Source organism: Macaca nemestrina, chromosome 5, assembly GCF_043159975.1.
Source record: "Macaca nemestrina isolate mMacNem1 chromosome 5, mMacNem.hap1, whole genome shotgun sequence".
Taxonomy (NCBI): domain Eukaryota; kingdom Metazoa; phylum Chordata; class Mammalia; order Primates; family Cercopithecidae; genus Macaca; species Macaca nemestrina.
The window spans coordinates 140,059,853-140,076,485 of NC_092129.1; the positions used below are offsets into that span (position 1 = coordinate 140,059,853).

The window sequence follows — 16,633 nt, forward strand, 5'->3', positions numbered from 1 at the left end:
GGAATTTAAGCATTTATTTTGTGGGAGTCTACTATTCCATTAGAAATCCATTTAAGAAAAATAGGCCGGGCGCGGTGGCTCAAGCCTGTAATCCCAGCACTTTGGGAGGCCGAGACGGGCGGATCACGAGGTCAGGAGATCGAGACCATCCTGGCTAACCCGGTGAAACCCCGTCTCTACTAAAAAATACAAAAAACTAGCCAGGCGAGGTGGCGGCGCCTGTAGTCCCAGCTACTCGGGAGGCTGAGGCAGGAGAATGGCGGGAACCCGGGAGGCGGAGCTTGCAGTGAGCTGAGCTGAGATCCGGCCACTGCACTCCAGCCTGGGCGACAGAGCGAGACTCCGTCTCAAAAAAAAAAAAAAAAAAAAAAAAAAAAAGAAAAGAAAAATAATGCAGGATCAACAATTTGAAAAACATAGTGAGCAGTGGGAATTATTTGTACTGAGCCATCACCACCACACATGGTCCCATCACATAACCAATGATAATGGAAACCAGGAGATGATGATTGGGATTGGCTGTCATGTACGGTAACAGAAAAGAAAGCTATCTGGCTCCAAAAGTCTTCATAATAATAAAGATATACAAAACTCAACTTAGTTAACTGGTCTACACATATGGGAAAAACAATCCTCTCAATCATAAATTAGTACTCAAATAAACTTCAAGTATGCTTAAAACAAAACCCCAACCAAATAAAAAATCAGAATTAAACGAAATTTCTAGAATTTCAACTGTGTACTATTAGCAACCATAGAGCATCCACAAAATGCAAAGAACTTTCAAAGTAAACTAGTCACTGTCAATAGTGGAAGTACTATTTGCTTATCCATTTCTCACATCATCTAATGACTATTTCTAAAAATATTTCAAACTTGGGTTAAAAACAACTTTGTGAAAATGCTTTTACCTCTTCTTCCTCAATTTCAGAGGTGTTAAGTTCATGTTTTTGACAGTAAGGACCCTCTTTCCAAGCTTCAGTATCACCACAGTCACAGAAACCTCCACCTCCTGATGTTGTCATCTTGGAAAAAAATTGTAAAGTATCTTGTCAATAAAATTTACTGAGGGCTATCAGATAATAAATAAGAATATCAAGTGCTAAAGAAATACCATTGCTTAAGTGTTTAATTTCTTTGGAGGCATAAAATTAGATAAAATGCCAAACCTCTCAATGTTTTAAAGTTTATTTTAAATAAGCTTATAAACTAATCGAAGTGATTTCAAAATAAAATAAGCTACTTTGTAATGTTAGCTATAGATATTTAGAAGAGGATATGTTTGCCTATATGACTTCCTTAATTAGGAAAATCATGAGGATCACAAGGGTTTTCCTGCTGGGTTTTGGTTAAATTGGTATAATGCTGGTATCTACGCTACAGGTTGTGATGCTATAAACACAATAGACTCGGGGGTTATACAGATTCCTATAGCTGTTGTCTCCTAGAGTCTAAGAGTGCTGCATTTGCTTTGGAGAAATTAACCAACAAAGACTATAGAAATAGTTAATTTTTCTTCTCTAATACTCCCTAAATAGCCACTCTTTGAAAGGACAGGTAATAGGGGCTCAGGAAATACAAAAGTAGACTGCCTAATAATAAAAACTCTTTACCACCTGCAAGGTTCAGGAATTATTCACACTTCCTTAAGAAAGGGCAATGATTTGAGAAATCTGGCATCACAGAACCAGAATTAATAATTGGTGGACTAGAAATTCTGCTTTTCTTAAGATAGTATGAGGAAGGGCTTACTAACAGGTATTAGATACAGCAAATTTTAGAATAAGCCCTCTTATATTCTGCCCAAAGTAAGTATTTGTGTTATACATCACAATATAATTAATGTAACCCCATAAATGACAACTATTCCCAGGGAATGCAAAGATATATGCCAAGAAACGTGGGTAGGAGTCATTTGGAAAATGACACGTGCTTGTTCCAGTTACCAAACATAGGCAGAACAGCTTAAAGGAAACTGGGCCTCTTTTACTGATTTATGAGACTGATGAACAGACCAGAATGTAAATAGCCCAATTTTGTAGCTGGTGATTTATTTATTTTTATTTTTTATTTTTGGATGGAGTCTGTCTCTGTTGCCTAGGCTGGAGTGCAGTGGCACGATCTCAGCTCACTGCAATCTCCGCCTCCCAGGTTTAAGCGATTCTCCTGCCTCAGCCTCCCGAGTAGCTGGGATTACAGGCATGCGCCACCATGCCTGGCTAATTTTTGTATTTTTTGTAGAGATGGGGTTTCACCATGTTGGCCAGGATGGTGTTGATCTCCTGACCTCATGATCCGCCCTCCTTGGCCTCCCAAAGTGCTGAGATTATAGGCATAAGCCACTGTGCCCGGCCCTGTAGCTGTTTTAGTTCATTATTATGAACTCTTGGGTACAGTAAATAAAAACAAACAGAAGGAAAAGTTCTGACCCAGGACAGCTCCTGAATTAAGAATAATATTAAAATATTCCTTATCTACCATTCTATTTTACGATTAGGGTGAAAAGTTCCATCTAACAGCAGTTCCCTACCCTTTGAATCTCCATGGTCTGTCTTCAATTTCCAATAGAGGAACCAGGACAGGATATGGAATAATCTGTATTTATCTGTGTCCCTGACTTAAAAGCAAACAAACATACCTGATTTTTGAAAAGTACTGACAACATTACAGCAGTGAAAAAATAATAAACTGGTGGGTCTTATGTGCTGGAGTTGGGTCTTCTCCTACATTGTAATAGATACCTCTTTAATAAACATTAAAAAATAGCAAAAACAAACTAGTTGAAAACCAATGCAGAAGAGCTGATATCTCTATTACCTTTTTTAAATCATATGCTCCAAGAAGTGTGGATTCATAATTTGTTTCTACACTGCCATCCTACGTCCAGTGGTATTTAAATAAACACACTGTTTAAACCCCTCCCCCCCATTTTAGTGTTAAATCTTTGCATTTTGAAAAGAAAGAAAAGATATTTATTATAAAATACAATACTGGGCATGGTTATTATGTGGACATTACTAACCCTATATCGATGATCTCTGTGAATACTTCCCAAAAAGCACTCCATGCACAAAACACAAGTTGGATCAACTGCACAGTCTCTGTAAAGTTAAAGAAAAAAAAAAATCAGAGTGTCAGAAAATAACTATATATTTCACAACAGAATTATTTCAAATTGGAATCCATCCTAAAAGAATGAAAATAGTGAAGTTTTTTGGTGTTTTAAAAAAGGAAGTATCATTCCCAAAGATCTGTCAGATCTTTTGATCAATGAAAGCAGTTTAAGGAACTGCTTCTCCATAACGGAGGTGTACATATTATTAGAACAGTAAATTTTAATGTAATGGTGTGTTTTCCCATAGATTTGTGGAAATCACATTACACATTAAAACACATAGATGTATATGGAATAGATTCAAAATATTTATGAATTCTTAAGATTCATATATTGGAATTTCAAATAACTTCTTCCAAACAGGTATTTGAGACCAACGGTCTTCAAAGTGATATGTATGCATTCCTAGAAAGGCAAAAATATCAACTGAAATGTAAGAAGACAATATTTGAACTTACATTTCTACTTAAATTTTAACTAAAAAGGGAAATTAAACATTCTATGGGTTCACTGCACAGGATGATATAGGTCTCCTCACATGGCTCCTATTTCTGGTATTCGCACAACACATATGGCCCATGAGCTATCCTGACTGAAGAGTAAGGGTTTCAAAAGGTTGCTTGGGGTGCCCTGAGTTGTTTCATTTGCTTTCTTCATACTACCAGTTAGATACATTTATAGATCATATCTTAAGAGAATCTAGACAATTCCATGAAATGAAATGGGGATTGTAAAATAAGAAATCTATGTCGGTTCCTGCCCCTGGTTCCTAACACCAGGCTCCTAAAACTCTTGTAGATAAGGGTGTTAGCAGATGTGCTTAAATTTAGTCTTTAACCCTAGTTACAGACACAGAAATCCCCTGGGTGACACAAGAGTCTTTTGTTCTTTTTATTGAGCCAGGCTGGAGGGCAGTGGCACGCTCATGGCTCATTGCAGCCTCAACCTCTTGGGCTCAAGCAATCCTCCCACCTCAGCCTCCCTGGTAGCTGGGAGTACAAGTACATGCCACTATGCTGGGCTCATTTCTGTATCTTTTGTAGAGATGGGGTTTTACCATGTTCCCAGATTGGTCTCCAACTCCTGGGCTCAAGCAATCCTTCCTCAACCTCCCAAAGTGCTGAGATTACAAGTATCTGTAACCTCACTGTGCCTGGCCAAATCTTTTGTTCTAAAAGGCTGAGAGCTTCAAGACAGCTTTAGGATGGAAGCTGGTTGCCAAGGGAACCAAGCATATTATTAAAGGGTTGAAACTTTCAGCCCCACCCCCACTTCGGGGGACTGGTGAACTGATCGGCAGTGGCCGATGTAATCAATCACGGTTATGTAATGAAGTTTCCACAAAAATCCAAAAGGATTGGGTTGGAAGAGCTTCCAAATTTCTTTTTTGAGCGGAGTCTCACTGTCACCCAGGTTAGAGTGCAGTGATGTGATCTCAGCTCACTGCAGCCTCCGCCTCCCGTGTTCAAGTAATTCTCCTGCTTCAGTCTCCCGAGTAGCTGGGACTACAGATGTGTGCCACCATGCCCAACTAATTTTTGTGTTTTCAGTATAGATGAGGTTTTGCCATGTTGGCCAGGCTGGTCTCGAACTCCTGGCCTCAAGTGACCTGCCTGCCTCGGCCTCCCAAAGTGCTGGCATTACAGGTATGGGCCACCGTGCCTGGCCTAATTCTCTTTTCTATTCCACTCATCTATGTCTATCCTTATGCCAGTACTATACAGATTAATTTGTAATTGTTCTGTCTGTACTTGAAAGAATACACATTCTCTTGGGGCAGAGTTCTCTAGATATTTGATAGCAAGTTTATTAATTTTATTGTTCAAATCTTAGATCACTCTGCTTTTTAATCTTCTTTATCACTTCCTGTGAGGAAGGTGTTAAAAGTCTTTAACTAGAATTGTTGATTTTTCCATTTCTCCCTGCAGTCCTACTAGTTATCACTTGATATATACCAAAGCTGTATACAGTCTACAGTTAGGTGCATAAACGTTCATTATGGATATTTTTTCTTTACCTACTGTTCTCTTTACCAGCATACAATGTCTATTTGTGTCTTTTATATGAAAACTGCTACTTTAATTTTCTTTTGTATCATATTATTTGCCTGGTATTTTTTTTCTTAACTGTTTCTCTTCCTACTTTCAATGACTTTCTATTTTAGTTTGCCTCTTATAGGCAATATTTGCGGATGTTTAAATATCAATCTGAGAGTCACTGTCTTTTTGCTTTCATATAAAGAAAAGTAAAGCTAGAGCCTTGTCCTCATTTAGCCATCATTTAACAGAAAAGACAACTGTGTACAGTTATAGTATTGTTGACTACTGTATTAAAAGTATGTAGGGCCAAAGCCAGTGCATCTAGAGCACTCAAGGATCCCCGAGATCTTAGTGATTTGTCTAAAGTCATCATCTCCAAGCTTTTACAATCATATACCCTTTTATTAAAATGTTTTGAGTATGCAGTATCTATCTCTATGTAAATATATTCATATTACACATATATTATTTTATATAATATTAATACATGTACTAATTAGTTACTCAATTATACTACTGTGTAACTGGAGTCTTAGGAATGGAACAAAGGCAGAAAAAATATTTGAAGAAATAATAACCTAAACTTACCAATTTGGTGGAAGACATCAGCTAAAAACAAACCTCAAGAGAATAAATACAAAAAAGATATTTAGGCCTATCATAGTCAAACTGCTAATATTAAAAAATAACAAGAAAATCTTCAAGGCAGCTAGAAAAAACCAACACATTTCATACAAGGTAACAAAGATATGCGAGTAACAGCTAACATCAACAAAACAACGGAGTTCAGAACACATTGGATCAAGATCTTTAAAATGTTGAAAAGGAAAAAAACCAGAAAACAGTCTATCCAGACTTAAATATTCAGGAAAAATATCCTTCAAAAATGAGTACAAACAATCTGAACAGGCCTATATCTAATAAAGAAATTGAGTCAATAACTACTAACCTTCACAACCAAAAGCACTAGGTTTGCATGGGTTCACTGGTGAATTCTATCAAATGGTTAAGGAAGAAATTACATTAATTCTATGCAATCTCTTCTAGAAGACAGAAGCAGAGGGAATACTTCCTAACTCATTCTATTAGGCCAGTATCGCTCTAATGTCAAAATCAGACACAGACAATTCAAGAAAAATACAGGCCAATCTGCTTCATGAAAATAACAAAGTATTAGCAAATTGAATCCAACAACGTATAAAAAGAATTCTACACTATGACCAAGTAGAATTTATCCCATGTATGCTAGGCTGGCTCAACATCTGAAAATATATAAATCTATCACATTAACAGGCTAAAGAAGAAAAATTACACACAGAAAAGCATTTGATAGTCGGTACAGTGGCTCACACCTGTAATCCCAGCACTTCGGGAGGCTGAGGTGAGAGGATCGCTTGAAGCCAGGAGTTAGACCACTTGGGGCAACAAAGTAAGACTCCATCTCTGTAAAAATTTTTTATAAAAATTAGCTGGGTGTGGTGGTGCACCTGTAGTCCCAGCTATGAGGCTGGAGGATCCCAAGTCCAGGTGTTTAAGGCTGCAGTGAGCTATGATCTCACTACTGCACTCCAGCCTGGGCGACTCTAACTCTGTCTTTGGAACAAAAAAAAAGGATTTGACAAAATGCAATGCCCATTCATAATAAAAACTCTCGGCAGAAGAGGAATATTGAGGAATATTTCTCAACTTGGTAAGAAATATCTACAAAAAACCTACAGCTAACATCACTTAATGGCGAGAAATTTATGCTTGTTTATGCTTGTGAGGTGACTTGCGCAGGACCCCTAGACAGCCTCAGTATAGGGCCAGTTACCACAAAGACCACGACCAAGAGGGCTGGAGCTTTCAGACTCACCCACCAAAATCTGGGAAGAGGGGAGGCGTGGGGCTGGAGATTAAGCTCTTTATTACAAAAACTCTTTTTTGTTGTTGTTGTTTTGTTTCTTAGGATAGGGTCTAGCTCTGTCACCCAGGCTGGAGTGCAGTGTGGCCTGATCACAGCTCACTGCAACCTTAAACTCCTGGGTTTGAGCAATCCTCCCACTTCAGCCTCCCGAGTAGTTGGAATGACAGGCTCAAGCCACTATACCTGGCTATTTTTCCTTTGTAGAGACAGCATCTTGGCATATTGCCCAGGCTAGTCTTAAACTTGTAGCTTCAAGTGATTCTCCTACCTCAGTTTTCCAAAGTGCTGGGATTAGAGGCATAAGCCACCATGCCTGGCCCCTATAAAAATTCAACAAGGTTTAATGAACTTCCAAGTTGCTGGAACTTCACCCTGGGACTGAGGTGCTAGGAGGGTGGTATGCCCAGAGAGGGCATGGAAGCTCCTCACCCTTTCTCCCACACCTTGCTCTATTAAGTCTCTTCCATCTGGCTGTTCTTCTGTATCCTTTATATCTGTAAGCTATCCTAGCAACTTAATCCAATCCAAGGAAGAGCTAATGGAGACCCCAATACATAGCCAGTCAATCAGCAGTATAGGTGACCACTAATTGCAACTGGTGTCAAAAGTAGGGGGCAGACTTGTGAAACTGAGCTCTTAGCCTTTGGATTCTGACAACACCAGGTAGACAGAGTCAGAGTTGAACTGAATTAAATCGTGAGATATCCAGCCAGAATTCAGAGTTGGAGAAATCCTTAGAGTAAAAAACCTCACATACCTGGTGTCAGAAGTGTTGCATGAGAATGTAGAGAAAGAGTATGTTTTTCCCAGAATAAAAAAAGGGAGAAAAAATAAGTGCAAAATAAAAACATTTTCAGATGAGATCGGGCACATTCAGGGTGGTATGGCCATAGACAACAAAAACATTTTCAGATAAACATAAACTGAGATAACTAATAATTAGTATCCACAGTAAAAGTCAACAACAATGGTCCATAGCCTCTGGTTCAACCTGCAACATAAGAATGATTTTTACATGTTTAAACAGCTATTTAAAAAAAGAAGGCAGCTGGGCTTGGTGGCTCATGCCTGTAATCCCAGAACTTTGAGAGGCTGAGGCGGGAGGATCGCTTGAGTCCAGGAGTTCGAGACCAGTCCTGGCAAAACGGTGAGACCCCATCTCTACAAAAAATTTAAAAAGTAGCCGGGCATGGCGGCATGCACCTGTATTCTCAGCTACTTGGGAGGCTGAGGTGAGAGGATTGCTTGAACCTGGGAGGTCAAGGCTGTAGTAAGCTGTGGTTATGCCTCTGTATTCCAGCCTGGGAAATGGACAGAGCAAGACCCCATCTCAAAAAAAGAAAGAAAAAAAAATTAAGAAGAATATGCAACAAAGACTGCAAATGTATTTTCTACTTGGATCTTTACAGAAAAAGCTTCCTAACCTCTAGTCCAGGAAAGAATGAAAATCTCTGGGAACAAGATATATATGGGTTAATATTAATGGTTATACGTATGTTTCCCTGTCTTTCCTTAATGACTTTGAAAGACTAATGTGTCTTTTAAAAGACAGCAAAATTTGTAACATTGCATTGTAAAGTTTATAACATTTTGGCCATGCACAGTGACTCATGCCTGTAATCCCAGCACTTTGGGAGGCTGAGGCAGGTGGATTACCTGAGGTCAGGAGTTCAAGACCAGCCTGGCCAACATGGTGAAACCATGTCTCTACTAAAATTACAAAAATTAGCCAGGTGTGGTGGTGGACGCCTGTAATCCCAGCTATTCAGGAGGCTGAGGCAGGAGAATTGCTTGAGTCTGGGAGGCGAGGTTGCAGTGAGCCGAGATTGTGCCATTGTACTCCTGCCTGGGTGGCAAAGTGAGACTCTGTCTCCAAAAAAAAAAAAAGTTTATAGGTGCAATATACATGACAACAAGCACAAAGGATGAGAGGAATAAATGTAACTATAAATGCAAGGTTCATTTATTTTACACGAGGTTGTAAAAACAGACTTTGATAAGTTAAAGATGCATATTACAATCCCTAGAATTACCATTTTAAAACATGCGAGAGAAGAGCTAAAAAGCCAAAAAAAGAATAAAAACGAAATGCTACAATTTTAATTAGCCCAAAAGGCAGCATACAATTAGGAACAGAGGAACAAAAAAAAGACAGAAAACAAATAGCAATGGTAGACCTAAATCAACAAATACATTAATAATTATAAGCATATCAATTACATCAAATAACTGCAAAATATACCTTCTTTTCAAATGCATATGGAATAAGACTGACCATGTTGCCAAACCATAAAACGAGTTTCAAGTTTTGTTTGTTGAGACAAGGTCTGACTGTGTTACCCAGGCTAGAGTACAATGAATGGTACAATCTCAGTTCACTGCGGCCTCTGCCTCCTGGGCTCAACTCAACCTCCCACATAGCTGGGACTACAGGTGTGCTCCACCATGCCCAGCTAATTTCTGTATTTTTTTGGTAGAGATGGGGTTTCGACATGTTGTCCAGGCTGGTCTTGAACTCCTGGGCTCAAGCTACCCACACAATTTAGCCCTCCAAAGTGCCAGGAGTACAAGTGTGAGCCACCTTGCTGGGCCCATAAAACAAGTTTCAATTAAATTCAAAACTGAAACCTTACAGAATGTGTAATTTTGTTAGAAATAAGCTACAGTATGTTATCTAAGAAAGTCTCAAATACATGGAAGTTAAGCAATGCACTTCTAAATAACCCATGGGTCAAAAAATATAAGAATATAATCCATACTAAATAGAAGGAAGAATAATAAGAGTAGAAATTAAAAAAAAAATAGATAAAAGACAAAAATAACAAAGCTTAAAACTCATTGTTTGAAAATATTAATTAAATTGATTAAAAAGACAAAATACAAATTACTATTATCAGGAATGGAAGAGACATCATTATAGATACCACAGACATCAAAAGCAAAAGGAAATATGCAAAATTTTATGTCAATTTGACATTATATGAAATATAGTCCTTGAAAAATATATAGTACCAAACTGACAGAAGATGAAATAAAATTATTAAATGCCCTAATAAATATCAAATAAATTGAATTGTTACCAAATACTCCCTTGCAAAAAAAACCCTAGGCCTTGATGATTTATTCTACTGGTACATTCTATTAAACATTTAAGAAAGTCATACCAATTTTACATAAATACTTCCAGAAATAAGGAAGAAGAAATATATCCCAATTTGTTTTACAAGGCCAGTATAACCCTGACAACCAAGACCAGACAAACATATTACAAGAGAATGCCAGATTGGTATATTCTATAGAACACAGAGACAAAAATCCTTCACACAACATTAATGAGTTGAATCCAGCAATACACAAAAGTTATAACTGATGATAATAGAGCTGGATTCATCCAGTAATAAAAAAATGTGAAAAATCAAACAATGCAATCAACCAGACTAATGGAATAAAAAAGAAAAACTTAAGATCATCTCAATAGATGCAGTAAAGGTACCTGACAACATGCAATGGTCGTTTATGATTTTTTTTTAAAAAAACCTAAGTAAACTAAGAATAGAAAGGAACTTCCTCAATGAGATAAAAGTTACATGAGAAAATTATACTTAACATCATACTTCATAGTGAAAGACTGAATTTCTCCCTAAGATTGGGAACAAGGAAAGAATATCCACTTTCACCAGAGCAATGAAGCACAAGAAAGGCAAAAAGATTAGAAAAGAAAAAGTAAAACTGTCTCCATTCATAGAAAACATATACAGAAAAATCCTAAGAAACGAAAAACAAAACAAAAACACCAGCACTAGTAAGTGAATTTAACAAGGTCACAGGGTAAAAGTTAATATCAGAAACCAGTTGTATTTCTTTATAACGGCAGAAAATAAATGGACGCTGAAATTCAGGAAAAATATCATAAATTACTTAGGAATAAATATAACAAAAGGCATGTACAACTTCTATATACAAAGTATAAGACTTTGCTAAAAGGGATTAAAGAAGACCTTAATAAATGGAGAGAGATAAAATGTTTATGGATTTGGCAAACTCAGTATTGTTAAAATGCCAATTTACTCCAAACTAATCTATAGATTCAGTGCAATCCTAATCTTAATCTTGGCAGTCTTTCTTAAAAACAGAAAGTGACAAACCAATTTTAAAATTTATAAAATGCAAAGGACATGAAATAGACAAAATAAACTTTAAAGGAACAAAAATGGAAGACTTACACTAATCGGTTCAAGACTTATTACAAAGCTGCAATAATCAAAGTAATGTCTTTGACATTAGATATATCAATGGATGAATTAGATTACTGTTCAGAAATAGACCCACACTTTATGGTTAAGTGATTTTTTATAAGATATCAAAGCAATTCGATCAGGCGCAGGTGGCTCATGCCTGTAATCTCAGCGCTTTGGGAGGCCAAGGTGGGCAGATCACCTGAGGTCGGGAGTTCGAGAACAGCCTGACTAACATGAAGAAGCCCCGTCTCCACTAAAAATACAAAGTTAGCCAGGCGTGGTGGCGCATGCCCATAATCCAGCTACTTGGGAGGCTGAGGCAGAAGAACTGCTTGAACCTGGGAGGCGGAGGTTGCGGTAAGCAGAGATAGCGCCACTGCACTCCAGCCTGGGCAACAAGAGCGAAACCCATATCAGAAAAAACAAAAACAAACAAACAAGCAAACAAAAAGGCAATTCAATGGGGAGAGGAAGAAATGATGCTGGAACAACTAAATATCCATATGTAGAGAAATGAAATTTAACCTCTATCTACCTCAAGCCATATAAAAAATTGACTTTGAGACAGATCATAGGCCCAAAGTCTAAAATCACAAAGTTTACATGAAAAAATTAGAGAGAGGCCGGGCACGGTAGCTCATGCCTGCAAATCCCAGCACTTTGGGAGGCGAAGGTGGGCAGATCATTTGAGGTCAGGAGTTCAAGACCAGCCTGACCAACATGGTGAAAACCTGTCTCTACTAAAAACACAAAAAAATTAGCTGGGCGTGGTGGCGTGTGCCTGTAGTCCCAGCAACTCAGGAGGCTGAGGCAGGAGAACGGCTTGAACCTGGTAGGTGGAGGTTGCAATGAGCCGAGATTGTGCCACTGTACTCCAGCCTAGGTGATAGAGCAAGACTCGCCTCAGGGAAAAAAAAAAAAAAAAGAAAAAAAAAAAGGCACTGTGGCTCACGCCTATAATCCCAGCACTTTGGAAGGCTTAGGCGGGTGGATCACCTGAGGTTAGGAATTCGAGACCAGCCTGACCAACATGGGGAAACCCCACCTCTGCGAAAAATAGGAAATTAGCTAAGGCTTGGTGGCACATGCCTGTAATCCCAGCTACTTGGGAGGCTGAGGGAGGAGAATCGCTTGAACCCGGGAGGCAGAGGTTGGAGTGTGCCGAGATTGAACCATTGCACTCCAGCCTGAGCAACAGGAGCAAAACTCTGTCTTAAAAAAAAAAAAATCACAGAGACTATTTTTGCCATTTGAGAGAAGGCAGAGATTTATTGGACACAGGAACAATAATCATGGAAAATAAAGTGGTAAACTCAACATCAAAATTAAAAACTTCTGTCATCAAAAGCCACCATATAGACAAGTCACAGACTAGGAGAAAATAGTCACAAAATGAGTCTGACGAAGGACTTGTATTCAGAATACATAAAGAACTCCAAAAGTGAATAAAGATAATGAAAAGATAAACAACCCAAAAATGGACAAAAGACCTTAACAATAACTTCACAAGAAAAGCTGGATGAATGGGCAATAAGCACATGGAAAATTGTCCTTAAGGAAAATTCGGGTATCATTATAGATACCCAAAGAGCACTGAACTTTTTTTTTAATTTTAAAAAGAAAAAAAGAACTATAATGAGATATCATTAAATAGAATGGCAAATTAAACAGTCTATGTAGTATATGCTGGCAGATAATTAGAATAGTACGATGCTTTAAACTTAAATTTAAATGAGGTTATTATTTTAAGGACTTTGTATGTTTTCTGTAAGGAATAATACAATAATTGCAATTAAGAAATATTTCATACTGTATTAAACACATTCTTCCTGTTTTGTTAAAAAAAAAAAAAAAAAAAAGTCTGACAACATCACCTATCAGTAAGGATATGAAACAACAGGAACTTTTGTACATTACTAGAGGAGAAGATAAAATCATTTTGGAAAAAAGGTTTAGCAGTTTTTACTAAGTTCAACATATACCTGCCCTTTTACCCAGAAATTCCACTCTTAGGAATTTATCCAAGAAAAATTAAAACATATGTCCATAAAAACACTTGAATAAAAATAGTAATATCCTGAAACCAATGTATTAAGTAAGAGTATTCACTGCATTATTACAGTCTAGAAGGCCTATCTTATGGTGTCTTAATATAAATAACATTTTTTACATTCCTAAAATGTATCATTAAAAGTTGCAGATTTTTAACAGTGCAAGATTTATGTTATTTGGTATATAAAACACATTAAAATGTGGTTAAGTACAGAATAACAATGCCTAATATTTTAATGTGTTGTATATTTAAAAGAGAGAAGGTCATAGAAGTTTTATTCATAATAGCCAAAACTTAGAAAAAACTTGAATGTTCATCCACAGAACAACAGATTGTGAGCAACTGTGGCACATTTACACAATGAAATACACTCAGCAATAAAATGGAACCAACTTCTAATAATCATTACATCATGGATAAATCTGACAGACATTATGCTAAGAAGAAGTCAGGCACAAAAGGACTACAATTTCATTTTTATAAGATCTAGAACCAGGCTGGGCGTGGTAGCTCATAGCTGTAATCACAACACTTTTGGAGGCTTAGGGGAGAGCCTCACTTGATCCCAGGAGTTCAAGATCAGCCTGGGTAGCAAAGTGAGACCTTGTCTCTACAAAAATTTAGCCAGGTTGCCCGGGCGCAATGGCTCATGCCTGTAATCTCAACACTTTGGGAGGCTGAGGTGGTCAGATCATTTGACGCCTGGAGTTTGAGACCAGGTTGGCCAACGTGGCAAAACCCGGTCTCTACTAAAAATACAAAAATTAGCTGGGCATGGTGGTGCATGCCTGTAATCCCAGCTACTCAGAAGGTTGAAGTGGGAGAATTGCTTGACCCAGGAGGCGGAGGTTGCAGTGAGCTGAGATCATGCCACTGCACTCCAGCCTGGGCGACAAAGCAAGACTCCGTCTCAAAAAAAAAAATAAATTTGCCAGCACAGTGACAGACACATGTGATCCCAATTACTTGGGAGGCTGAGGCAGGAGGATAGGTTGAATCTGGGAAGTTGAGGCTGCAGTGAGCCATGATTATGCCATTGCACTCCAGCCTGGGCAACAGAGCAAAACCCTGTCAAAAAAAAAAAAAAAAAAAAAATCTAGACCCACCCAAAATAATCTAAGGTGAAAATATCAACATAGTGGTTACCTAGGGGGCTGGAGCCAATAACAGGGAAATTTCTAGTGAGACAGTAAAGTTCTCTATTTTGACAGTATATAAATTATATAAGGTTAACTGCTGTCAAAAATGTACAATTAAGGCCAGGTGCAGTGGCTCACGCCTGTAATCCCAGCACTTTGGGAGGCTGAGGCCGGCAGATCACGAGGTAAGGAGATCGAGACCATCCTGGTCAACATGGTGAAACTCTGTCTCTACTATAAATACAAAACAAATTAGCTGGGCGTGGTGGCATGCACCTGTAGTCCAAGCTACTCAGGAGGCTGAGGCAGGAGAATCGCTTGAACCCAGCAGGTGGAGGCAGCAGTGAGCCGAGATTGCGCCCCTGCACTCCAGCCTGGGCAACAGCATGAGACTCTGTCTCAAACAAAACAAAACAAAACAAAACAAAACAAAACAAAGTACAATTAAGATTTGTCTTTTGACATATGTAAATTTTCCCTTAAGAAAAAACACTCAAAATTCACATAGGCACCAAGAGATAAAATTTTAGTAATATAAATTTGAGTTTCCTACCTGAATGGATTACCCCAAAGCCTTCATGGTTCTATTACTTCTTGCCATCTAGGCAAAGGCAGCTAGCTATGTGCCAAGCTGATGATATCCCCATGTACTTCTACATTTCATTCCGCACCAAACTGAATAATCACAAATCTCCCAAAATAAGAACATAAGGCTCATTTTAGACAACTACAGAAATCTAAATTATCTAGAATATATTTACTGCTCACCACCTGTCATTTTCCCAGGTCAGAGACAGCAGTGTAGACAAGGGAAATTCCATTATACTGAAGGCCCCATGATAACATGCAGAATTAAAATTCTACCTCTGGGTATTTACTGAAACATGTACAAAGAGATGTACACAAACATGTGCAGAGTATTCCTTGTAGCATTGTTTGCTACAGAAAAAAACACCTAGAAATCTCCATTTCTAATTTCACTATTAGGTCAATCAAATAAACTATGGCCTGTCCTAACTATGAAAACACAGCAGTTATAAAGAATGAGGTAGACTTATATATATTGACATGAACAGATCTCCAAAACAAACTGTTAAGTGAAAAAATGTAAGCCACAATTATAATATACATAGTGTAATTTCATTCACATGTGTATAATAGACATAGTATAATTTCAGCATGTACCACACATGCTGGCCAGGTACAGTGGTTCACACCTATAATCCCAGCACTTTGGGAGGTCAAGGTGGGAGAATCCCTTGAGTCCAGGAGTTTGAGACCAGCCTGGGCAATATAGGGAAACTCTGTCTCTACAAAAATACAAAAGTTAGCCAAGCATGGCGGCACATGTCTATAGTTCTAGCTACGTGGAAGGAACATTTGGGTCCAGGAGTTGGAGGCTGCAGTGAGTCACAATCACACCACTGTACTCCAGACTGGGCGACAGAGTGCAACTGTCTCAAAAAAAGAAATAACCAATGGTTTTAAAACTAACACAACACTGATTCCAATCTCTGGACTATTCACGTTATAAAGAAATAGCTTGATATAGTTTGGATATGTGTCCCCTCTAAATCTCATGTTGAATTGTAATCCCCAATGTTGGAGGTGGGGCCTGGTGGGGAGGTGACTGAATCATGGGAGGGATTTCTCATGAACAGTTTAGCACCGTCCTCTTGGTGCTGTTCTCCCAAGAGTGAGTTTTCGTGAGATCTGGTTGTTTAAAAGTGTGGCACTTCCTCCTCATCTCTTGTTCCTGCTCTCACCATGTGATGTGCCTGCTTCCCTTTCCCCTTCAGCCATGACTGTAAGCTTCCTGAGGTCCTCACCTGAAGCTGAGCAAATGTTTATGCCATGTTTGTACAGCTCTGCAGAACTGTGAGCCAATTAAACCTCTTTTCTTTATAAATTATCCAGCCTCAGGTATTTCTTTATAGCAATGCAAGAACAGTCTAACACTTAGTTTTAAAATAGAATCCTGCAAGAGATCAAGACTTCAAGTTTGTGTGTGTGTGTGTGGTTTTTTTTTTTTTTTGAGATGGAGTTTTGCTCATTGCCCAGGCTGGAGTGCAATGGCACGATCTCGGCTCACTGCAACTTCCGCTTTCTGGGTTCAAGCAATTCCCCTGCCTCAGCCTCCTGA

At 38.4% G+C, this 16,633-nt stretch overlaps 1 protein-coding gene across 10 annotated transcripts in view; it reads right to left on the reverse strand.

The window, feature by feature from the left end:
- The window catches only part of LOC105489603 (ubiquitin protein ligase E3 component n-recognin 2), a 127,685-nt gene that overhangs the window by 96,149 nt on the left and 14,903 nt on the right, over window positions 1-16,633 (reverse strand). For 9 of the 10 annotated variants that reach the window (XR_011623719.1, XM_071097038.1, XM_011754518.3 and 6 more), the window contains exons 3-4: window positions 3,023-3,101; window positions 912-1,025 (exon numbers count right to left, since the gene is read on the reverse strand). The exons of the other annotated variant lie outside the window; for it this stretch is intronic. Coding sequence is in view for 8 of the 9 variants with exons in the window: in XM_071097038.1 (XP_070953139.1) it covers window positions 912-1,025; window positions 3,023-3,101 (193 nt within the window). In the remaining variant the exon portion in view is untranslated. The remainder of the gene's footprint in view (window positions 1-911; window positions 1,026-3,022; window positions 3,102-16,633) is intronic. 10 annotated transcript variants of the gene reach the window in all.